At 38.9% G+C, this 18,022-nt stretch overlaps 1 protein-coding gene across 8 annotated transcripts in view; it reads left to right on the top strand.

Annotated features, from left to right (window-relative positions):
• Positions 1 to 18,022, top strand: part of LOC137351636 (BTB/POZ domain-containing protein 2) — a 39,003-nt gene that overhangs the window by 7,300 nt on the left and 13,681 nt on the right. For 4 of the 8 annotated variants that reach the window (XM_068016280.1, XM_068016281.1, XM_068016287.1 and 1 more), the window contains 3 exons: positions 1,688 to 1,904; positions 5,243 to 5,416; positions 13,535 to 13,640. In XM_068016280.1, coding sequence (XP_067872381.1) covers positions 1,688 to 1,904; positions 5,243 to 5,416; positions 13,535 to 13,640 — 497 coding nt within the window. The remainder of the gene's footprint in view (positions 1 to 1,687; positions 1,905 to 5,242; positions 5,417 to 13,534; positions 13,641 to 18,022) is intronic. The other 4 variants (XM_068016284.1, XM_068016285.1, XM_068016282.1 and 1 more) reach the window with 3 other exon arrangements.

The raw sequence follows: 18,022 nt of genomic DNA, 5'->3' as shown, positions 1-18,022 counted from the left end.
TCCTCTTGACTCAGTGGTGATAAATAGAAGGGAACAAATGGACAAGCTCCAAGGAAACTTCCTACTACCCAGGCTTGTTTCATCCCAGTGTATCTGTTCCACAGCTTGGCTGCTGAAATTTAATAAGACAGTTGCAGGAATTTGAGTTTGGCTTGGAAATTGAAACATTGTAAAATATTTTTTGTAAGTATTCCAGTTTCAACATCACCCAATGCTGTTTACTCCTGTTAATTCAAATTGGTTTAATTTGAATTACTGGATAATTCAAGTTCATATTGTGTTAAATGGTACTGTGCTATTTTAATGCAATTACTTAATTGTCATTACTGGAGATAAGAGTTACTTATTACCATGACATGGTCTCGGTGACCTTGATGTGTTATTATAGAAAGTAATGTTTTGGAAGACATTAAACCAAATTGATTATTTGGTACTTTTATGAAAATGTTGGAAAGTCTTTCAGCAGCAAGTTGATGGATTAACTTTATTTCGTAATAAATTCCCGAAGCATACAATGCTTAGAATAGCTGTACTGTAGAATTCAATTACATCACTAATTGTCAGTTATCACAGAATATTTACAAAGGATGATGGGGGCATTATGATTTTTAAAAATAATTATACTGTACCATCCTGTAACTGACGTTGGAAACCATATAAAAGCATGTTAATCAGTGTATTATGGTTTATCTGTAAATGAAGGAGTCATGAATAATTGGGTCTTTGGGAACTTGTAGGCTTTGTGTATGAACTAGATGGACATGAACAATGTGTTCTTTGGGAACCCCCACAGTATGCTGTAGCAAGGATTGTGTTAGAGGATATTATCTATAAGGGAATTATTAGGATTTCTGGGTTATGGTTTGATGCTTCCACTAATCCAGAGCTCATGGTAACATCCACTAAATCTAATGAGACAATATAGAAATTTTGTTCAGAAAAAAATGAGAAAATGCCCATGGATTTAGTATGACAGTGCATTGTATGTTGAGTTGTAGAGACCAGGAAAGGCCTAGGTTCAATTCCTGTCACGTGCTGAATTCTTAGATCTTGCATGAGGCAGCAATGCAGATACTACAGTTGGCCACAATGGTCCTGGATCAGGGAGGGGGAAATTTTGTTGAGGATTCCCACTTCTGATTACTATACAGTACTGTGTGTGTGGACATGGGATGAGGATATCATCGGCCTTGGTTGATGCTTCCATCTCCTCCTACCATTGAATAGCCATGCATGCTCCACCTACGTGGTTGTTCTTTATGTTCTGGCTTAGCCTTGCCCAGTGTTCACATCAGATTGTTCTCCAGCATATGATGAATATTCTCATCTTGGAACACTCAATGATGATGCAGTCTGAATAAGAGATTTTAAATTTTTTGTATTGTATACAATCCTAGCAGTCTTTTGAAAATATACCCTTAAAAGAAGCTTAAATAGAGTTTCTGTCAAAGTCTGGTTTTGTATTTGGGAAAAAGTGGCAACCCTAAATTTTGATGTGAACCAAACTGTAAACCATCATATGCTTGCTTATGAATTGAAGCATAATCGCATTGTAAGAAATCATTAATGTAAATCCACTCCATTATCCATTTTTAAGGACTGAACTATATTTATGTTCTGTACCAGACCATTTTTTGTGTCTATTTGAAGTTCCAGAAAAGTGATTGACATTTTTATTTTTCTCCAGATTCCTCTATTCTGACGAAGTCCAGATTGGACCAGAGACTGTTATGACTACGCTGTACACTGCTAAAAAGTATGCAGTACCTGCCCTTGAAGCACACTGTGTGGAGTTCTTGAAGAAGAACCTCCGAGCAGACAATGCGTTTATGCTTCTTACACAGGTACGTTGGAACATTCATGTCGTGCATGATAACTGTCTGCAGAAGAAACTGAGAAAGATGGTAAGTGTTGATCCTATTACTAAGTATATAAGCCTTCAGTTTTGTTTTTCCCCATGTGTTATTGGCTACCATGCCAAAAAAGCAGAATATTACAAAAAGTTGAAATTTAATGTGCAGAAGTAAATACATTAAGTGCTGCAGAACTGGTTTTAGTCTACCCAGCTGCACTGTTGTGTTATGGAAATTTTTTCCAGTTTTTTTTTAGGCTAATTCCAGTTCAGGCAAGGCTGCTTTTAAGTAAAGGAATTGCTGGAATGCAATTTATGATTCAGTTTTTCCATTAGTTTAATAAAAATAAACCTAGTTCATTGTTTAGCTTCATATAAAGATGACCAAGCTGCTCGAAGCTGACCTACATAAGCCATCAATGACTCTGTCTTGATTGGGAATGCATCAGAACTTTTTTTTAGAATTTATTGACTAAATCAAAAATTTGGATTGAGCTGGAAATGTCAGTAGAACATGTCCAATGTCAGTGTCTTACAGTTGGATTCACAGGGTAAGTATCAGGAATGGCAACCCTAAGCATGCATTATTTCCACTTCCACATCTTCCCCCACCCAAAAACTCAAGGCCATTGATCTATTGCTATCCCTCCTTGAGATTTGTGTTTGTTAGGGAACCAGCCCTGTTTGGCTAAGCTACTCAATGAATAAATTAGCTGTTCTATTGGGAGAGAATTTGTTTTAAAAATCATTCCCTTGCATAGAAATAGCATTAGGCAAATGTACATCCTAAAAAAAGAGTTACAACTTGGTCTGCCTGCTGTAGAGTTGCTGTCATTCAGGTGTATTTTGGGCTGATTTGGTTATCTGGAAGAAAACTGTAGCTGCAGAATAGAGTGGCTCCTAAGTTTGCATATTTCTGAAGATAGCTTCAAGCCTAGTTGTTTTCCCATATAATAATCCACACTTAACGTTTTCAGTTATGGTAGTACAGTTCAGTAATGTGGTATGATGATTCCACATTTAATCATGTTGGTTAGTAACAAGACAGTTGCTTTTATCAAAAAAATGGTAAAAATCCAGCTCCATAACCAACCAAGTGTACTTTATTTTTACCCACTTTTCTTGTTCTTTTTCCTCCCTTTTTCTGAAGGTGACCACTTAAGCTGCGATACCCTTTAGTAGAGTCCAATAGCCTACCTGGACCTCAATCAAGTGACCATTCTTTACCTACAAAGGCAAAATACTGAGGATGCTGTAAATCTGAAATATAAACAAAAGCTGGAAATACTCAAATCAGGCAGCATCTGTGGAGAGAGAAGCAGAGTTCATATTTCAGATCAGTGACTTTTTGTCAGTACTGGAAAATTCTTTAGATGTAATGTTACAGATCATTTTTGATGGGTGAGCCCAGGCATAGAGCGTCGTCAGACTATTTACCATAGCCAATTCCAATTATGATTCTGTATGGCTCAGTACCACGCTATGCATTTATCCATAAGCACTGGTGAGCCTGTCTATACTTCTTAACTATAAGACTAACACAGGTTGAACTGTTGAGGTCAGAGAGCCATTTTTATTTTGAATGCATAGAAAGAGGTAAGTTGTAACCTATGTTGCAGCAGCATACACTGAATTGAGTCTGATGTTGATGTCCTCATAAGGAATGACAAAACAGCTGATGTGACTTTCAAATATTTTTAGCATTTTGCATATTGCATGGTAACCTTTTTTAGAAAAATGCATAGTTGGTAGGCATGAAACTACCAAATTTCTATTTTTAAAGAGAGAGTGCTATTTGTAACTAGGTATGAATTACTGTATAACTCCGATTTCAGTTTCCCCATTCTGCCGAGTTGTGTGTGCTGCTGAAGGGAGAGGTTAATTATGAGTCAGTCATTTTCCATTGGGGGAAAACCAATCCTGGCTGTTCTCACATGCCACCTTGCAGCTAGCTTAGAGCTGCATTGGCAGAGGCCTTGAAGCTGGTTGGATACAGATGTTACATAATGCAAGGAAAATGGTTTTCTGTTGGTGGCTTTGAATCAAAATCTGTTGAACATATTGATTTTGGTTAAGGGAATCAAATAAGGAATCTATCATTTAGAACTAAGATGAGAAATTTCTTCACTCAGAGTGTTGTAAATCTTTGGAATTCTCTACCGCAGAGGGTTGTGGATGCTCCATCGCTGAGTATATTTAAGGCTGAGAGAGACCTATTTTTGGTCTCTCAGAGAATCAAGGGATATGGGGAGCTAAGGCAAAAAGATCAGCCACAATTTGATTGAATGGCGGAGCAGGCTCAAGGGGCCTTATCGTCTATTCCTCCTATTTCTTGCATTCTTAATTCCGAAAAATCTGTGAATGTAAACTGACTGTTGCAAAGTCCCAGGTTCCAGTATAACCATCATAATCTGATTATATACTACCTTTTGGTTTATTCTCCAACTATACTATAAATAAGTGGATTTCATTATACAACATCTGATACCATGCAGCATAACTGCCTAATATTGTAATATTTTACTATTGGGGAAATAATGAGGAATTTGCATTCAAACACCAACATTAAATAAAATCAAAACACCAAATAAAACATTAAATATTGGGTATTCCCTAAACCTTTTCCAATCCATATCTTGGTGCATTTACTTTGCAAGAAAGAATCAAAGTGCACTGCAACCTTGAGGAAAGTACTGATTTTTAGCTTAAAAGTTTTAAACTCTTAGTTTTACTGGCATCTAGGATAGATAGAAGCACTCATTTTATTAACACCTCAGAAGTTGAGTAAAGGAAACTAATTACAAAAAGGAGAAAATTGAATAAATCTTGAGAGGTTGAACAAACTATAGAGAAAGAACAATGGAAAAAGGTGTAGAAATAATGAAAGGGATCAAAGTGAGAAATGAAATCCAGAGGGAGAGGGACAGACTTGGGAAAAAAAATGTCAAAGATGAATGAGAGGGTCTGGCTGAAAGGCGAGATAAATTGTTCAATAGCATATTCCTTGGAGTAAGTAGACCACCAACTTTGGAGCTTAAGATTTTGGTTTTGACAGGAAGGCTGGAACACTATGATACTTTTAAATATTGGGGCATTTGATTCACCAAAGTTCACTGTGCAGAAATGCCCATATTTATATAGCGCTATTCAGAATCCATGCATATTTATTTTAGGGCGGTATGGTTAATGTAGAGTATACATAGCAAACAGTCGTGAGTTAATTGGAAACAAAGTACCAAGCACAATCATGAGTCATAAGCTTGGGCTTGTAGGATGGTTTACTGTGCTAAAATTACTGTTCCCTGTTATGTGACCTTTTTATACCATACGTAGCTGTGGTGTTACATTTTAAGATTGCAGTTTGTAAAACTGTTTTTAATAATATTGCAGAGGCACAGAGCTATATGTGGTAATACCTGCATAAGGTCAGGTGAAGCAGTCGTGGGACAGCCGTCTGGATGCCAGGGTTCAGTTTCTGTATGGCCACGGAACAGGGAGGATCAAGAGAAAGCACTAAACGGGGACGAGGAATTTAAGGAAGGAGACCAAGTTGGAGAGGGAGAGGTAGGGCAGGAGAGACTTGAAAAGCAATCTAGTGGAAAAATGCTGGTGGGACTTATTTTTGGAGGGGGCTGTGGGAAGAAACTACTGAACCCTGGGAATAAACTCCTATCTGAATCCTGTTTTCTCTCTCTCCCATCTGTAATTATATAACTGCATTTATACTCAATTGTGGGAACTAGTGGTGGAAAAATAATAAATTTCTGTTAAACACTTGTATAGAATTCACTATCATGTCTTGCATAAATCGATTAATTTTACATTCTGTTAATCTGTTATACTGTATGAGATCACAAACAATTAAAAGAGCATTCTATCCTGATTACAATCTAGACTGCTACACATTTGAAAGTAGACATTAAAAATTGGTTGGTGGCAATCTTAGAATAGCAATTATTTAGGGTTTTAATGAGAGATGGAGGTACTCTGATGAGACAGCATTGGGGGATAGACAAAGTCTACCTGGTGTCATGTTCACTTATGCAAAGGCCTGATCTAAATGCATTTACAAAATTCTCTCAGTCATAAAATAAGAACACAAGAAATGGGAGCAGGAGTAGGCCATGTGGCCCCCTCAAGCAACCTCCACCTTTCAATACGATTCTGGCTGACCTTTTGCTTCAACTACACTTTCCCAACCAACCCCATATCCCTTGATTCCCTGAGAAATCAAAAATATCTCTATCTTCACCTTGAATGAATATACTTAACAGTGGTGCATCCATAACCCTCGGGTAGAGAGTTCCAAAGACTCACACGCCTGAGTGAAGAAATTTCTCTTCATCTCAAAACGTCCTTTAAGCAATTTAAAATAAACTTTACACCACGTAATCACAACAATTTATACATCTTAAAAGTATCATCTTAAATTTGTCAGCTGATGCTTCTGAACAAACTCAAACTACTGCCGCTTCTGCCTGTGATTCAATCGCCTCCACTCCTGAACTGCCTGGTTAATCCATCTGGCTCCAGTCGATATTTATTTAGGAAAGGTTCTCCTGTCCACCCAATCACATCAACTCAAATTTTCATCCCTCTTCTGAAAACAATGGCTTTTGTAGTGAGGTTCTGTGGTGGTGTTACCTTCCTCTTGTGGCTGTTCTTAAAGTGTGAGCCCAGACGGACTACTAGAAGATTATTCCAGAATGTTGGGAGGGTGATGTCATAATTGTACCTGACTATCCACATGTGGTAGGGGTCATTTGATGAATGATTAGGATATTTAAGACTTAACTAAATCCATTAGCCTGAATAAGGTCAGCTAAATCAGCACAAACCAGAAATTGAATCAGAAACCTTACCTGTATCACCAAAATCAGACTAGGCAATGTTCTGTGTTTTAATGCATTGAAGAAAATCTGGTAAATTCAGTCTCTGTTGTTGAAACCACCAGGATTGAATGCTCCTTTAAAGCTTGTGTGTCAAGAATACTCTTAAAAATCCTTCTTTAACAGGTGAGTGGCTAACAGTCTTGTACACTTTCAACTTGCATTTAACTACATTTTGACAATTTATGAAATCCACATAGTCATTATTACATTCAAATACTGTTCACCAAAAATAAGACTTCAGTCTACTATTTTATGTTATGACTACCAGTAAATTTCCACAAGTGAGGTTCACGCTGATGGATCATTCTGCGTTTTTGTTTCCTAGGTCTTTTTTTGCAGTCTATTTTGCAAGTAGGAATCCTCTAGGCTCACTCATTTATTAAGGAACTGGCAAATATTGTGTGTTTTATAAACTAACATTAAAATTTGTTTGCTTCAAGATGGCATTTTTGGCTGTAGGTCAAATGCTGCCCTTCAGTCATTATAATGTGATGTTCTCAGTTGTGGTGAAAGTGCCTACTGTGGTTGGACCTGACTCAGCACTAAAAGCAAATGATTTGGGCAGGCTGCTGCTTCCACATGAATTTTGTTGAGGTGCGAAAGGATTATGCTATGAATGATTTGTACTAGTACAGGATGTTTGCTGAAATTATGACTGGGCAGTTAATTTATGCATTGTAGAGCAGCTGACTAGGCCTATAGTTTGATTTAATTGGGCAGCACCATTTTTTCTGATTGCCATAAAGCATATCATCACTACAGAATTTCAAGTAACAGTAACTTTTTAAATAAAAAGCTTTCAAGTTTACTTATTCAGGGTTATCATGCTAATGTTTTGTACACAGGTTTTTTTCTCCTGTTAACAGTCTGAATTATTTCTTCTCATGTATTCACTTTATTGAAAAGTGCAGAGCCATGTTCAGTACAAAGTAAACTATTAGTTGTGTTTTATAAATTAACATTAATTTTGTTTGCTTCAAGGTAGCATTTTTGGCTGTAGGTTAAATGCTGCCCCTGTCATGATAATGTGATGTTCTCAGTTGTGGTGAAAGTGCCGACTGTGGTTGGACCTGACTCGGCACTAAAAGCAAATGATTGGGCAGGTGGATTTTTGTTTTAATTTCGATCCCAAACTATCAACATCCATGAGCCAGCTTCCAGCTTTTACATTACTTAATCTGCCTTCCTTATCCCACAGTAAACTTGTAGACCCAACAAAAAGTAGATCTGTGCTGGGATAAGGGAGTCAGATTCAGCAGTGTAAGTGGTTTGAAGGGGACAGCATGCACGGCAATCTAAAACAAAGTCAGGGAAACATCTACTTTCACACTGTTTGCTTTTGGAGCCAAATGTGTAATGAATGCTTTGGATCGATTTTGATTTGATTTTCTCTGTTCAAGGTACATTAGACTTTGCACAGTTCACTTATTAAAATAATATTGCACCAAGGATCTGCTACTTAACTATGATATTACTGAACCTCCATTCCAAATATTTTGAAGTAGGATGCTTTTTCAGTTTTTTTTTTTTTCTTTTTGGTTAGTTAAATTTCTAACATTGTGCAACTCATCAACATAGCAAACTGCTGCAAAATCCCCAAAGACAGTTTCTGTTTGTCTTTAGGTTACACAGTCCCATTGGCTCATATGTACAGGACATTTCAGTGAAGGTTGATAAGATCCAAAGCATAGGGCTCCCTCAAATATGTGCAGAATTTGACTAGGTGTAATGCACAGCCTATTTGTAACAGAGCACTATTAATTGTTCTGTTTTATTAATTCTGTTTCTTGTCTAATTCAAACCATTTTTCCCATTTAAGGCAATGGCTTAAAGAGTTATCTCTAACCAAGTAGGAACACACTCCGTCCTTAGTGAAATGTCTACCTTTTAAGGTGCTGTTAGTGAAGCAGGTTAAGGGATCAATCATCAACAGTGCCCTGAAGTATTATGTCAGGCATCCAGTTCCCAAGTGACTAATCCAATCTCCGATCTTGGAGCCAATTTGACCTGAAAGACAACATATGCATGATACTCGCAAGCAGCATGGTGAGCAGTACCGTGCCATGGCAGTTTTCTACCCAAGGGCAGGTCCTCTGCTCTTTTTCTTCATGCAGGAGAGATGAGCATGACTAGGGAAGAGGGCATATGAGGTGGTTTCCCATTGCCTTTGCTGAACTGAATTGAACCTGTGCAGTTGCCATTGTTCTGATCCACATGCTAGCCATCTAGCCAACTGAGCTACCTGGTCCCCGGTGAGCAGTACAACTCACCATATAAAGTGTCTTGCTGCCATTCTACATCACAGTATGGCAACAGTCAAAATTCCATCAAGTGGTAAATCCACCAGTTGGAGGAGCAGAGCTTTAGGGATAGGAAAAGAACTACAGTTATATAAATGCAGATTCACATATTTGACTTTCAGTTCGCGCCAGCTATCATTCTGAACCTAGGATTTCTTAGCATCTATGAAGTAGATATCTACCTTCAGTGTAGTGGAGGGACCTACTTCATATCTGGTAGTATGTCAGCTTTCTTGATGTTCTAGCTGTCCGAATCCAATGCCACATACCAGTTTACTGTTGCCAACTGCTTAATCCATGTCCTGGTACCTTTTCATTGCTACTTGCGAGGTGGAAAATTGTAGCTAAAATATGAAACTAGCAGGGGCCTTAGACTTGCTGGCTGTAAATTAACCTTCACGTTATGCCTCCAATCCTTAAAAATTACCTTGCCTACAATTTTGTCTACTTAATTCAGATATGAGGAGGAGATGCCTGGGGCAGATTTCTCAAATGGACCATTAAAGAAGTGTCTTCAATCTATAAACCTAAATTATTCACCTTGATTTATTTTGGCTAAAACTACCAGATATTGAGTAGGTCCCTCCACTGCACTGAAGGTAGATGTCTGCACTTCACTGGAAAGACATCAGACCATATCAGCAATAAGAGGAACAAATAGGAATCCTGCTCAAATAATTCTACACCTGACTTGTTCTGAGTTAGCAGTTGTGACAACATTGCAATTAGCTCCTGGTTGAGGGGGAAAATGTCAGTCTAGGGTCTCGCTCCTGATCAATTTCTTGTATTGAATACTGAGCATGGGAATGGACTTAACTATCATGCATCTAAGTTTGAACAGACTGTCCTTAAACAGACTGAACTTGATGTCCATGAGGAAATAGCCAACTTGGATAAGGTACTAGAGAGCTGTCAGCACCAGTGAAATAGTAATGTGATGCAACTTGCCATCTTCTGAAAAGAAAGGGGGGAAAATGGGGGTTTGGGGAGCAATCTCATCTCGGCCCTTTGCTCTTTTTTCTCTTTTTAATTTCCCTCAGTCTTCAGCCCCCCCCCCCCCCCCCCCCCAAAAAAAAGTATCTAAAAAGCATGCGTATTAAAACGTTTGCAGACTAAATACAGAAGAGCAGAATTTGAAGTATGATGTCACAAGCTGTAACCCATATATGCCTTCACATGAGGCCCCAAGAGTCATTTTTTTTTTAAAAAGCTTTTTCCTGTATTGACCAGTGCAAGTGTCATAGGCAGTGACAGAAGGTGAACTGATGCTTATGTGTACCATTTGGTTAAACTAGAAGTGATATTAACATTTATTTTACAGCTTTATAGAGCAGTTCCACAACATCTACATTCATACAAACCTTTGCTCTTTTAATAGAACAAGCAACGACCCTCTGGTCCATCCAGACTGGCCCACATATATATACTCTCCACCCCACTCAAAAGCCAAGAGGTCTCCTGGGGGAAGTAAAAAACCAGATTGAAAACCCAGGCCAATTTGGGGGAAATAAAATCTGGGAAATTCCTCTCTGGCCTATCTAGGCGATCACTCTGGCTCTGAAGTACCTACCTTTTGTAAGAGATGATGTCTTCCCCAATTAAAACAGCCTTGCTTGAAGGAATTCAGCGAGTTGACCATCGTGTAAAATGGCAGCCTTTTCCAGACATCCACTATTCTTTGGGGAAAAGAACCATCTCCTGACATCTAACCCAGACCTGGCCTTATACAACTTTAAAATTGCGACCCTTGGTCCCCTCTAACCTATTTAATTGGAACAAACTGTCAACTGGAACACAATCTATTCCCTTCTTCATCTTACACTGTAATACAGGGTTTTGGTGAGACCACACATGTAGTACTGTGTACAGTTTTGGTCTCTGTACCTAAGGAAGGATATACTTGTCTTAGAAGGTTACCAGATTGATTCTTGAGATGCGAGGGCTGTTCTAGGAGGAGAGGTTGAGTAGATTGTCCCTATATTCTTGCGTTTAGAAGAATGAGAGATGATCCCATTGAAACGTACAAGATTCTGAGAGGGCTTGACTAGGTAGATGCTGAGAGGCAGTTCTGCCCGCCACCCCGGCTGGAGAATTTAGATCTGGGGACAGGATAATGGGTCAGCCATTTAGGACTGAGTTGAGAAGAAATTCCTTCACTCGTTGGGTTGTAATTCTTTGGAACTCTACCCCAGAGGGCTGTGGATACTTAGTCATTGGGTATATTCAAGGCTGTAATAGATTTTTTATACTCTAAGGGAGTCGAGGGATATGGGGATCAGGTGGGAAAGTGGAGTTGAGATCAAAGATCAGCCATGATCTTGCTAAATGGTGCAGCAGGCTCAAGGGACTACATGATCTAGTCTGCTCCTATTTCTTACGTTCTTACAAACTTCAGTCTATGTTTCTCTAAAGTGCAGCGTCCCAATTCTTTTAGCATATCTTGATAACTAAGATGCTTTTTATACTTTAGAATTAGTCTGGTGGCCCTCCTCTGCACCCTTTTCAAAGCAATATCACCCACTATATGAGGATATCAAAACTGGGGACACTGTTCCAATTGAAGCCTGACCAAGGTATTGTACAAGGACAAAATAATATATAATGTTTCAGGTCATTGACGTTTCATCAGAACTGTTCTGATGAAAAATCATCGACCTGAAGCTTCAACTGTTTCTCTCTCCACAGAAGCTGCTTGACCTGCTGAGTATTTCCAGCATTTTCTGTTATTTTAGATTTCCAGCATCCGCAGTATTTTGCTTTTGACAGTCGTATGCCTTGTCTTATCAATCGTTCTATAAATACACTTCAACACTCTATTGCTCTATCGCTTTACAACATTGCTCTTGTACCTTTTGAGATCTATGCACGAGAATGCCTGGAGCATTCTCTTTCTGCACATTCTTTAATGCCTTTCCCAGAAAGGTGTATGAATGTTGAGCATTCACCCTGCCCACATGCATAACACTAGACTTTGGCAAATGATGCTTAATTTGGATGCCGTGAGTCCAATTTCCCAACACATTAAGATCTACCTGAAGCAATTGAGTATCATCTACAGTCCCAACACTCGCACAGATCTTCATATCATTTGTAGATCATACCCCCAACACTTAGGTCCAGATCATTAATAAGAATAGGAAAGCTCAACGGTCCCAACATCAATCTGTGTGGGACACCACTGGTGACCGGTCTCCATAGAGGTCCAAATCCATCTATAACTATTTTTTGCCTATGTCCTGCCAGTCAGTTCTCAATCCAGCTCAATATATTGCTAATACCAGAAGCATCTGATTTGGTACCTTTATCAAAAGCCTTTTGGAAGTCTAAGTAGACGATGTCTGCTGGGCTTTCCTCTTCCACCGTCTTCGTAATTTCAAAAAATACAACTAGATTTGTAAGAAATGACCTTTTTATGAAGCCATGGTTGGTGTCCCTAATATGTCCCGCTCTATCCAAGTAGTCATATATTGCATCCCAATGAATTCTTTAAGCACTTTCCTATTACTGACGTCAAACTAATGGGCCTATTGTTATCCATATTCGTGATGTCGCCTTTTTAAAGATGGGCAATACATTAACCACCTTCCAGTGTATGGGAACCATCCCAGAGTCCAGCGAGCTATTAATAATATGGGCTAAGGGCTCACGCAATACATGTCCTATCTCCCTGACGGACCCTCTGGTGGATATCATCTAGCCCGGCTACCCTTTCTATTTTTTAATTTGATCTAAAACAGTATGTTCATCTAATTTAATATCATTAGTTTTGTTATTAAAACAATTCGATTCTAACAGTCGAGCATAATCTTCAAGAGTGAATTTAATATTTCCACCATAACCAGTGAGTTCTTTGTAACCTGTCCTTAGGCATCCTTCTGACTTGTCACATAACAGAAACAGCTTTTTCCATTGCTTCCACAATTGTCTGTGATCCTCTTTTTCATTAGTTGTTTAGCTGATCTAATAGCAGTCTTTGTTTTCTTTAGCCATTCCTTATAATAAACTCTATTTGAGTATTAGACATCATTTCTGTTTACATCTTAATGTTTATTTGCATCCAACCTATACTAAAAGTGTAATGAGCACAGTAAACCCAAAAGGGAAAGCTTCTTAATGAAGGAAATTGGCTCATCGTAGAACTCCCTATAATGAGAGCAATAAGCATCCCTGGTCTTAATTTAGTCCACTTTATTTCTACTACTTGACTATTTGGATTGTACTTGAAAATGCATGGAATTAAATGACTTGTTTTTTAAAAAAAAAAATTAGAACATTTATCATTTGAAATGAGATTTTTTTTAAAAAGAAATGCTATAATCCCAGCAGCATGGCTTTAAACTTAGTATGCCTTCCAACACTAGGGTAAATGAGATGGCAAATTTTGAAGACTATAAAATGTTTTTGTCACTTTTAAACCTATTTATTTGCAGGAGGAAAATGTCTGCCTGATTGTGATTTGTGCAAACCTAATACATTTGTTTGTTCCTCAGGCAAGACTCTTTGATGAACCACAGCTTGCCAGCTTATGCCTGGAAAATATTGACAAAAATACTTCAGATGCAATCAATGCAGAAGGTTTTACAGATATTGATTTAGGTAAGTATACAACTAATCCAATTGAAAGGAAAAGGATGTTAGATTTTAAACATTTTTTAACAAACACTTGAGGGTTTTTCTTTTCAGGTAATGAAGGATTACATTGCTGGGATGTGATAGGAAATGGAAAGAGTTTGCTTTATGTTTTGGATTTTCTATATTCTCCTAATTCAAAATATATTTTTCCAGTTTGTACCACAAAAATTTTATTTTTATTTTTAAAAAATCTCTTAGTTTGGTTGTAAACATTAGTTTCCAAAATATTTAAGATAATTATTACATTTCAAAGATTCTGATTCAAACAGTTGGTCTGCAAATGTAGAATGATGCAGCTTGACAAGGCAATAGAAAATCAAGGGTCTGAGATGACTGCTTGTGCCTTAAGAGTGAAGCTTGTGCAGTCTTATTGATGTCGTCTTAACCATAAGGTGTGTTGCTGCATTTTATAGTTGGCTCCAGATTTGTGTTTTTTTAACAACATCATATTGATTAACAAAATTTGAATCTGACAAACCAAATATGATTGCAACGTATCCATTTATTGTGTTTGCCCACTGTATGTGTCAAAGACTTGGTCAGGATTTTACGGGCCCCCTGAGGTGGGGCCAGAGATGGAGGGGAAAGCACGGAGAATCGCGACGGGTGGGGCAGAGAGCTCTTGGCCAGTGATCTTCCTGGGGGCGGGATTGGCTGACAACGGCCTTCCTGCCCAGAGGCAAATTGAGGCCCTTGAGTGGACCATTAAGGGAGGGCCTTTTCCTGCTGCCGCTGGCATCTTACTGGGGGGTGGGGAGGGTTTGGTGGTGGCCTCTGCCGTGCAGGGAGGACACCTTGTAAAGCAAGGCGCCTTCCCTCTGGGCTTGAGGGGGGGAGGGGTTCTCTCCTTTGTAGGCAATTTGTGGCCTATGGGAGATTCTCCACCAGGAACAAGTTCACCCCCCATGATCCCCCTCCCCCTCGATTAAACAACCATCCCCCACCCCACCCCTTTGTAAGGACCTTCCTGACTGGACCCGGCAACCTCGCTTCACCTACCTCTGGTCTGCGGTTCCACCGCTGGGCCTGGGTCCCAAGCCTCTGCAGTACCGGCAGTGACCACCACTCCCGTTGGCACTGCCAATATTGCTGAGCTGTTGGCCCTCTGATTGGCCAGCAGTCTTGGAGGCGGGATCCCCATCCCTTTAACCTCTTTAAAGGAACAGGGATTCCGTCTCTTAAAATTTTGATACAAAAAGGCGGGAGGATTGCTCTGGGGGGAGGAAGCAGTGGCGGGGATCCCCCACCTTTTCGTCCCGGCGTTGGGAGCCCTAAGCAGTCAATATAGAGCAATAAACACGATTACCTATTATTTTCCTGAATAGAGGGGAAACCTTCGTCTTTTGTCCTGATGATCTCAGTTGTTAGAAAAAGCTAAAAATCTTTATCGACCAATTCTCGTGCAGGCTATCCATTGCTGATTCATTATGACATGACCAGTGTTATTGTGAACAAGACCCCTCCACCCCAGAAATGAGATTTCCTTCAAAACTAGATACCATGCTGACCTGTCCCACTTCATGTTTCAAGACTGTCTTGGCAACTCACTTCACAATGTGGCTACAAAAATAAGTTAGCAGACGTGGATCGCGTCCTGTAACCTACATCTTGCATCTCAGGAGACGCTAAACAGCATAGTCAGCTAAATTGTACCCCGCCACATTAAATTCTAAAGCGTCCTGAGAATGAGCAACTTTAAGCATTTTTATTATTTCCAGCTGCAGTTCAAATCCACAACCCATTTAAATGAAAGATGAGAGCAACCCTAGGGTATCTTGTAGTCCCCTCTTTGAGGATGAAAAAAATCACTTTCTGATCCCTCACTCACGATTCAATAACCCCACCATTTTTAACTGTTCATACTAGAGTTTTAAACTTCCCACTAGCCTTTGAATCCACTGAACACTAGTCGTCATTGCTACTATTTGGACAATTAGAAACACAGGAGACAATAACCTCACTCAAGGTTTTTCCCCTGCATTATACATATTTTACCACCATGAACGAGTTCCTAACAGTCATATCCCTCTTGATATCATTTGTAATTACTTCAAGTTTTACGTAATCTGATTTCTAAGTTCTGTGTTAATCACTTAAGTATACACAATCCATTTATTACCAAAATTTACAACCAACCATAAGCCTTCTGTATAGAGAGTAGCCTATACTTGAATTTTTGTAACGTTGTGGACCCTAATGGGCACCAATATTATCTCCCCATATTTAGTCATTCTTGTTTTTCTTTTTGTTGGTGTAATGCAAAATGTTATCCACCATAAGATACAAATTTTGTATAATGTAATATTTTCCTTACTCTGAACATTAATTCTCATCAAGTTCCATCGATCGACGTGCATAATGCAGAGTGAAACCACATATTGATAATGAATTCCACAGCGCATCGCAGCCACATAGGCAAGTACTACCTTTCCTGAACTGTGCATGGTGTCTGGTGCAGTCCAGATCCCTCCTTTTCCCCTCACCAGTATCTTCAGCTAGTTTGCAAATTCCTGTGTATATTGTTCTCCAACAAGCATATGATTCCACTTTAAATACTCCATCAGTTTATCTTCAGCGAGCAGTAGTATTTTCCATTATCACACAAACAAACGCAAAACAATATCATTTTGCTTGCAAGGCTTCCAAGCATGATGCACCAATCCAAATCTTTTCATCTTACACTTAACCATATTCCCATCTGATTCCCAGATTTTCATTTAATATCAAATATGAAATCCAATTTTTTCTGATGCCATTTAACTTGTTTTTAAATCTAATTTAAATAAAATAACACTGCATACATAATCACATTTGAGATGGTTCTTAATGCTGTTTATTCCTTTAAACATTCCATTTAATTCTTGTGCATTGATTTATCATTTCCCCACATTTTTGTCAACCGATTCTCTTCCCAAGCAACTCTTGGCAAAATTGTGTGCCGTTTCTCTTAGCAGTGCATGGTTAAATTTGCATACTTAGTTATTTAAATTATATAAGGTACAAAAAGGAGAATTCAACAGATTGAGAGAAACCCGAATTGCAAATTACTATCGGTTCATTATTTTGATCCTTCTCCTTGTCTTGGGCACTTCATTGATTCATCTTGGTTTAGGTATCTTGGGGATCTTGCCCTTGTCCTCGAATGAAGGTTTGCATTTCTAGCATTTACCACAATTGATGGGAATTTATTCCCCTTCCTGTCAGCATGTGAAAATGTTCTTTTTTTTTTCTGGGTGGGTATTCTGTTATAAATAGCAACTCATTTTGAACCACCAAGTGTCATTAGTAACAGAAGAATTCAGCTACTCTGGATCTACTTCTTCAGAACAGTAAGGAATATCCACACCATACTTTCAATCTAAAAATCAGTAACTCTCCTTACAAGTTAGAATTTAATCAGATATCAACCAAATTTCTGAAGAGCGGGACTTTCAACAGTTGGTACCCCTAAAAGATTCAGTATCTATGGTTTGTTCTGACATAGGAGGCAGCATGATTGGTATTGTATCAATCCCAGGACCACTTATAAAACCCTGACAAATTTTAATACAAGTATACAATTTCCCTGCACTTAGAACATAGAAAGAGGCCACTTGGCCCTTCGTGTCTACGCTAGCCGAAAAATGAGCCACCCAGGCTAATCCCACCTATTTGGTCCATAGTCCTGCAGGTTACGGAACTTGAGGTGTATATCCAGACACCTTTTAAATGAGTTGAGGGTTTCTGCCTCTACTACCCTTTCAGGCAGTGAGTTCCAGACCCCCCACCATCCTCTGGGTGAGAGAATTTTTCCTTATCTATCCTCTAATCTTTCTACCAATCACTTTAAATCTATGTCCCCTAGTCACAGACCTCTGCTAAGGTAAATAGGCCCCTCCCATCCACTCTATCCATGTCCCTCACAATTTTGTACATTTCAATCAAATCTCCCCTCAACCTCCTATGTTCCAAGGAGAACAACCCCAGCCTATCCAATCTTTCCTCAAAGCTGTGTTTTTCCAGTTCTGGCAACATCCTCATAAATCTCCTCTGTAACCACTCTAGTGCAATTACATCCTTTCTGTAATGAGTGGCCTAACCAATGATTCAATGATACAGTTCCAGCAAACCTCCCTGCTCTTTTATTGTATACCTCAGCTAATAAAGGAAAGGATTCCATATGTCTTAACCACCTTATCGGCCTTAAATTTAATATTTAATATATTTTATATTTTTACAGCTAGCACACTTGTGAATAGCTGCAGCTATTATCAGCAGTTTTGTTTATCTGGTGCAAATAAATTGGATACATTTTCAGTGCTGAGGTAAAGTGCTGGTGACAGGATGTCTGCAAAACTTAAAAGTTT

The sequence above is a fragment of the Heterodontus francisci genome, chromosome 36, assembly GCF_036365525.1.
Source record: "Heterodontus francisci isolate sHetFra1 chromosome 36, sHetFra1.hap1, whole genome shotgun sequence".
NCBI classification, from domain to species: domain Eukaryota; kingdom Metazoa; phylum Chordata; class Chondrichthyes; order Heterodontiformes; family Heterodontidae; genus Heterodontus; species Heterodontus francisci.
Note: the sequence above shows the minus strand (reverse complement) of the source record. Positions and strands in the feature narration are given on the sequence as shown.